Below are 7,341 nucleotides of genomic sequence, written 5' to 3' on the forward strand. Positions count from 1 at the left end.
ACGATTCAATTATAAAGCACAAACTTTAATATGAAATGAACAGAGGAATCTTCCTCATCCAACTAACTACCGAACAACTTATTCATGTCAAAGATCTTGAGAAATTAACTTTAAATTCTACTATTTCTACTTCCTACTTTTTCACCTTTTTAGTATTAAAATATGCAATATTATTTAATTACAACCTTTTAATATTTTTAAAAATTCACCTAAAAAAGTAAAACTTGAATCTAGTTATTTTTAAGTTAATGGATCAAACTTGTTGGACCCCACACTTCACTTGATCTGCAGTTTTTTTTGGGTATGAAATTGTATATGCTAATCTAAAACGTAAGAAGATATACAAGATAAATCATTTTAAATTTATGTTCTTTATAATTAGTTGAAAATGAACTCAACCGTTATCACCTTTTTTACGGAATTGTATTTAATACTCCCTCCGTTTCATAAAGAGTGTCGTTTTAAGGTTTTATTTTTGTTTTACAAAGAATGTCGTTTTAGGTTTTCAATGCAAAATTTAATGATTTTTTATGTTTTATGACTATTAGTACTCTGCAGATTATTTTACTATTGGGCAGATTATGTTTAGGTATATAGTTAATGATGTTTTTGTTTAGAAAAAACAAAAAATTTAATGTTTTCTTAATTTGTGTGCAAAACTCTAAAATGACACTCTTTGTGAAACAGAGGGAGTACATATTACCAATTTGTAGAAAAATAGTACTAAAAAACTCTTATTATCATTTGGAAACATATGTGGAATTTTTTTTGTCTAGTAGTTATCAAAAGATTTAATGGTTCTACACCAGATTCGAATCCCGTGTATTATCGCATTTCTAATTTAGTCTTCTATTAGTATTTCTACAATGTATGATCAATGATTTCGTTGTAAAACCTTGTGGTTTGTTGGATTAGATGAGTTATGTTGACTGACACTCGACATTTGGTTGTAATATCTGTTTTTTTAATTTCGTTTATGACAAGTTTATAGTTTAGGACCTTCAGGTTAAGCTTTTTTTTTTTTTTTTGTAACATTTCATAGTTCATTTTAAATAACATTAGGTGAATATCTACAATAGGCCGCACTCTTTAAAAAAAAAAATCAATAAATTAGGAAATAAATACAATTATATTCAAATAGATTATTTGTCAAGACTTCCTACGATAATGAGATATTCAAGATCGAGACTCTGTTTATTATTCAAAAAAGAAGAACAGAAAGACAATATTTGAGTATCAAGAGCCAATAGAAAACCATACATTGATTTGGATTGTTTTAAACTCCATATCTCCCTCAAAACTAAAAGGCATATAACAAACCAAATAGTCAAAGACCCCTAATTTGTATTCCTAATCCTTTAACTATAGTCTATTTGTAGAATTTGCCAACTGTTTCCCTGTTTGAATCCAACGCTTACTCTGACTGATTATGACGTTAAATCTTGAAAGCTCTACATTTAACATCTCCAAGAAAATTATGATGTGGCAGACACCTTCTTCCTCCTGTATATATTTTGTCATTTGGGTAACTTATTTTCTCTGCATTGATTGGCGAAGACAGATTTAAAGTCCTGCTTCATCATCATATTTTCTCTTTAACTTGCTCCTCCTTGTCCTATGCCTCTCCCTCTCACCCTAAACAAAACAGATGAGATGTGAAAACACATTTAAACCTCTTGGTTTGCCATCCAACTCTAAAACTTGATGGTAACATATATCTATATCCTTTTCCTAAGAGTTAGTTATAACTTTTAATATGATATAACGTTTAGTTATGTTATATATATAACAAAAAAAAAAGACGACCGAACCTGATATCGTTCAATTGCTCAGTTCCGTTGATTGTGACCGGTGCGACGAACGGAACCGAACAATGGAAGAACCCTTTTGTGATGGTGATTGGGTCGATAGATCATTCCTATATATTAAAAAAAAAATTTTGTTTAATTAAAATCAAAATTTACCCTCGAGAATTCACACATGCATATCACCGTGGTTTAATATATGTCTTGACAGATCACATTATTATTACAAACGACTAACAATAATTCATCATCAAAAATATATTATTCTTTGAAATAACTCTTTGGTCACCATCATGCATATTTTCATACTAGGAGACAACAAAAGTGACAAATATGTCATGTTTTCCCAAATACTATCAGAACTCTTAGAATAAGAAATATACTCAGAGTTGGTGTAATTCTTTATTATTTTTTCACTGGTTAGTTCATTATCTATCTCCTCTCTGCTCCCTCTATCTCTCTAAGCATGCTACACTTGGGACTTAACTTAGCTTTCTATATAAACACTTGCAAACACATCCTCCTAGTGTCAACCACATTCCATAGCCATCTCTCTCTCCCTCTCTCACTCACTCTCTCTTTCTCTCTGGTTTGTTTCAAAACAGAGTACAAAACAGAGAAAACAAGAGAAGAAAACAGATTGATCTGTTTTTAAAACAGAGCAGATAACAGAGTGAGATGGGAACAATGATGGTGATGATGGGTCTTCTCTTTATCATTGTCTCGCTCTGTTCCGCTCTTCTTCGATGGAATCAGATGCGATATACCAAGAATGGTCTCCCTCCTGGAACCATGGGCTGGCCAATCTTTGGTGAAACCACCGAGTTTTTCAAACACGGCCCCAACTTCATGAGAAACCAAAGACTCCGGTAAGAATAAACTCAAACAATCAAATCAAGATTTTGTTTTCCTCTACCAAACCAACTAACTTGGGATCAACAGATATGGGAATTTTTTCAAATCTCATCTTCTTGGTTGTCCAACGTTAGTCTCGATGGACTCAGAAGTAAACAGATACATTTTAAAGAACGAATCAAAAGGTTTGGTTCCTGGTTACCCACAATCCATGCTTGATATTCTCGGAACTTGCAACATGGCTGCGGTTCACGGTTCGAGCCACCGGCTTATGAGAGGTTCACTTCTCTCTCTTATAAGCTCGACCATGATGAGAGATCATATCTTGCCTAAAGTTGATCACTTCATGAGAAGCTATCTTGGTCAGTGGAATGAGCTTGAGGTTATTGATATCCAGGATAAGACCAAACATGTATGTTTTTACCTTTATCTTTTTCCTTCTCTGTTTTTACTTTTTTACCTTCTCTGCTTCTTCAGTCTATGCCTTACAAGAGGATGTACTGTTTTACTATGTCAGATAAATTCTTTCAAAAATAAATCAAGTAGTTGTAGTTTAGTGGTTGAGGATTGATTATTTCGAAATTTTCTGTTTTTTAAGTAAGTGATGTTTTGGTATAATAAATTTTACAGTTACATTATTAATTGATTCCCACCGATATGGTTACAGTTTTTGATAGAGACTGATAAACAAACTTATAATCTTATATATTTTTTTTTTTGTTAAAGCACTTATAATCTTATATGGATGGGTGTAATAGTAAATAACTGAGAATGTTTGTCTTCGCTTAAATTCAAGAATACTTGTCAGACTTTTTTTGTTTATTTATGTATATTTTGTGTATTTTTAAATATTTTTTTCTTGAGTGGGTTTCATGCAGATGGCATTTTTATCTTCACTGACACAAATCGCTGGGAATTTAAGAAAACCATTCATTGAGGAATTCAAAACTGCGTTCTTCAAGCTTGTTGTTGGAACTTTATCGGTTCCGATCGATCTTCCCGGCACAAATTATCGTTGCGGGATCCAAGTAAAATACTTGATCTTCACTAAGAAAAATTTTAAAAGTAAAAAATTTGACACAAACTGAATTTTTTTCGGTTGCTTTTCAGGCAAGAAAGAACATTGATCGGTTTCTAAGAGAGCTGATGCAAGAACGTAGAGATTCTGGAGAAACATTCACAGACATGTTAGGTTACTTGATGAAGAAGGAAGATAACCGATACCCATTAACCGATGAAGAGATAAGAGACCAAGTCGTGACGATTTTGTATTCGGGTTACGAAACTGTCTCTACGACCTCAATGATGGCTCTTAAGTACCTTCATGATCACCCAAAAGCTCTTCTAGAACTCAGAGTATGTCTCTAAGAAAATAGCATAACGGTTTTTCGATTGTCTGGTTTAATCCGGTTCGGTTATTTGATTCCGGATTGTTTTGGAAAATGCAGACAGAGCATTTGGCTTTAAGGGAAAGTAAACGACCAGACGAACCACTTGGTCTTGAGGATGTAAAGTCAATGAAGTTCACTAGAGCTGTGAGTAACATTAATGTTATACTAACAATAACTAAGCATTAGTTGTTAGTTGTTAGCGATTAATTAATCATTACTAATTATTTATTACAGGTTATTTTTGAGACATCAAGATTGGCAACGATCGTTAATGGGGTCCTAAGGAAAACTACTCGTGACTTAGAAATCAATGGTACGCATATATATAGTTTTATTACAAATCCTTTGTCGGGTTGATTATAAATTTATAGTTTTAAATTTAGGAAAAATAAAGAGAGAAATAATGTGAGCATGTGGTGGACCTTAGTATAGATCAATGATTTAGAATGTATTATGAATACCAACCAAATCCAGCTATGAAAGCATCCTCTTTTGAGTGAGCCATCTTTGGGTATTTGAGCTCCAATAATTTTGACAGAATATAAACCTTTTTTGTGTGTTCTTTAATTGATTTTAGTATTCTGATCTAGTGATCATGAATCTTTAATAATTGCAGGTTATTTAATCCCAAAAGGATGGAGAATTTATGTATACACGAGGGAAATTAATTACGATGCAAATCTATATGAAAACCCATTGATCTTTAATCCATGGAGATGGATGGTAAGTATTGTACTTCATATATTTAATATGAAACGTCGTTTTAGAGTTTTATTTTTGTTTGAATGTCGTTTTGAATTATCAATGCTATTTAAGCCAAATTTATGATTATATCACTACTTATAAAACTTATTGTAACTAGAAAGATAATTTTATAGTCTTAGTCAGACAAAATGATCTTGTACTAATGAAGAGTAAAATTTACATTTTAACATCTTTTACATATATGTAGATTTTTGTAAACGAGACTTAATTTAAAACGGAAAGACTATTGTGTCGTCCTCGTTTCCTTTGGTTCTTTCAGTGAACACTTATGATTTAAAATGAGGGTTTTATTAATGCAGAAGAAGAGCTTGGAGTCACAAAACTCATGCTTTGTGTTTGGAGGTGGGACAAGGCTTTGTCCTGGTAAGGAACTAGGGATTGTCGAGATCTCGAGCTTCCTCCATTACTTTGTTACGAGATACAGGTGTGTTCTTGGTGATGATCTAATGTATTTGTTTTGTTTGAAGTTATTGTTGTTTGATATGAGAAGTTTTTGTTAATACTAATTCCTTTGTGATGAATCAATTATAATGGCAGATGGGAGGAAATAGGAGGGGATGAATTAATGGTGTTTCCAAGAGTTTTTGCACCAAAAGGCTTCCATCTTAGGATTTCACCCTACTAATTTTAACTTTTTAAAATGAATAAATAAAAATTTAGAAAATAATATAGATTTTATGCACAAAGGTTACAGAAGACGTATATGAAGCAACAAAAGAAGATAATTATATATATTTTTCTTTCTTTTTGACCCATATTTTTGTTCTCATTTAAGAGTCTTCTGGTCATATGTACATAACCATAAGCAGTTTTATTATATCTATTTCTCTGTAACTCTATTTGAACTTGAAGTATATCTCTGGCTAATTCTTGATGATGTTCTATATCAAATCTAAATAACTTCTCCATCCAAACATATGTAGCTGACTTAGTTAAACCTGGCGAAGCCCATGGGCCAGCAATAATGCATAGACTTTTTTTTGTGGTACCAATCAATTTTATCTGATATTTTGAATTAAACTTAAAGAGTAACAAAGGTTCAAGCAAGAAATCAAGCTAAGAAGTGCAAAGGCCAAAACAAAAGCGAATAGGGGAAACACAACGAAAACGTTACACATTGCTAACATTTCCTTGTCAAAGAGGTCATTTAGCCATCAGAGATGACCTTATGTTTAATGAGCTAGGGTTGAACTTAGAAATAACTATAAGTATGCGGTCATAGTTATGTGATTTACAAAGGATTTTGGCTGGAACCAAAATGATTCGAAATTTAAGATGCAGTCCTAAAGGATATGTGAACTCTCAAATTTCCTGATTGATATTTCGTTAAATTAAACAATTTTGTTATAAAATTAAGATTTTCTGTTGAAATTAAAATAAATAAATAAATAAATAAAAACAAAAGTGAAATGAGATATTTTCTCCATCTGGAGTGTTACATCATCACCAATTTTTTTTTTCTTGTTTGCTTCCTAATTATAATAGTTTCTTTAAAATTTAAATTACTAATAGTTGAGTTTAAGTATGGTCAAATATACATGTCATTATTAAATTTTTTTTTTTTTGGCTTCCTAACAATCATTTGAATTTTATTTAAAATTTATATGACTATATAGTTGAGTTTTTTTTAATGTAATTTTAAATTATATTCAAAAGAAAAAAAAACGTATTTACATCAATTGCAACATTTGGTAGAAAGAGTTGTAAAACAAATTATTATAGGTGAGTTTTAAGTGTGGTCAAATATACATTTTACTATATAAAATTAGTTTTTATTTAATTGGTGAAATAAAAATGAGCAACTCATATCCCATATTAAAATAAAGCATATACATTTCAAATACGAAGGCGGTCTTCAACTATGGTTTGGATCAAGACAAGCTCAAGATTAATCTCTTTATGCGAGAAACTGTTTTATGAAAAGTATATGCATTAAGTTGTAAAACATGTTTTCTTTCTCTTTTTGAATATAATTTAACATCTATTCAAAAAAAAAATGAAGATTATATATATATATATATATATATATATATATATATATATATATACTTGAAAATCCAAAAATGCGACACTAGGAGTTTGAAATGGTTATACAAAAGTTTAAAATCGTGTTCTCTCAAGTCTCACAGCACCCCACATTTATTATGGTTGTAATATTTCAGTTCATAATGCATTTGAAGTTTGAAATGGCATTGTTTGCTACTTTGCTTAATGATTCTATTTTCTCAACTTGTCATGAGTTTATACGTGCTTGTTTCAATGATATTTCAATTGCACGTGCTAGCTGTTGAGTTGACTCGAACAATTGTCAATGTTAATTTGTTCGTTTAATTTTAGTAACATGCCACGATTGTATAAATCCATGTCCAAAATTGGAATAGATAAGGCTTATCATCGATATGGAGAGACAGCAGCTTGAGCAGCAGACAAGTGAGATTCAAACGGTGTTTTTTTTTCTTCTTTTAGATTCAAACCCTATCGTGATCCGGTCAGCCAATATGGTATTTAAGCCTTGAATCTGGTTA

The 7,341-nt window shown here is 31.2% G+C and overlaps 1 protein-coding gene across 1 annotated transcript; it reads left to right on the forward strand.

The window, feature by feature from the left end:
- Positions 1-1,696: 1,696 nt before the first annotated feature.
- Positions 1,697-5,683, forward strand: LOC9306879 (cytochrome P450 85A1). The gene is made up of 9 exons (XM_021017287.1): positions 1,697-2,674; positions 2,748-3,072; positions 3,539-3,688; positions 3,771-4,016; positions 4,109-4,195; positions 4,286-4,364; positions 4,668-4,774; positions 5,116-5,240; positions 5,354-5,683. Exons 1-9 carry the CDS (start codon positions 2,484-2,486, stop codon positions 5,439-5,441), a joined length of 1,398 nt encoding a protein of 465 aa, XP_020872946.1. The 5' UTR covers positions 1,697-2,483; the 3' UTR covers positions 5,442-5,683.
- The last annotated feature ends 1,658 nt before the right edge of the window (positions 5,684-7,341 follow it).

Source organism: Arabidopsis lyrata (assembly GCF_000004255.2).
Source record: "Arabidopsis lyrata subsp. lyrata unplaced genomic scaffold ARALYscaffold_7, whole genome shotgun sequence".
Lineage (NCBI taxonomy): Eukaryota > Viridiplantae > Streptophyta > Magnoliopsida > Brassicales > Brassicaceae > Arabidopsis > Arabidopsis lyrata.

Bases quoted from the DNA above. Each gene is read 5' to 3' on its own strand.
- LOC9306879 (XM_021017287.1), top strand. From the start codon at position 2,484: ATGGGAACAATGATGGTGATGATGGGTCTTCTCTTTATCATTGTCTCG. The intron at 2,675-2,747 runs GTAAGAATAAAC...TGGGATCAACAG, and splicing joins ATGAGAAACCAAAGACTCCG to ATATGGGAATTTTTTCAAAT. The intron at 4,017-4,108 runs GTATGTCTCTAA...TGGAAAATGCAG, and splicing joins AAGCTCTTCTAGAACTCAGA to ACAGAGCATTTGGCTTTAAG.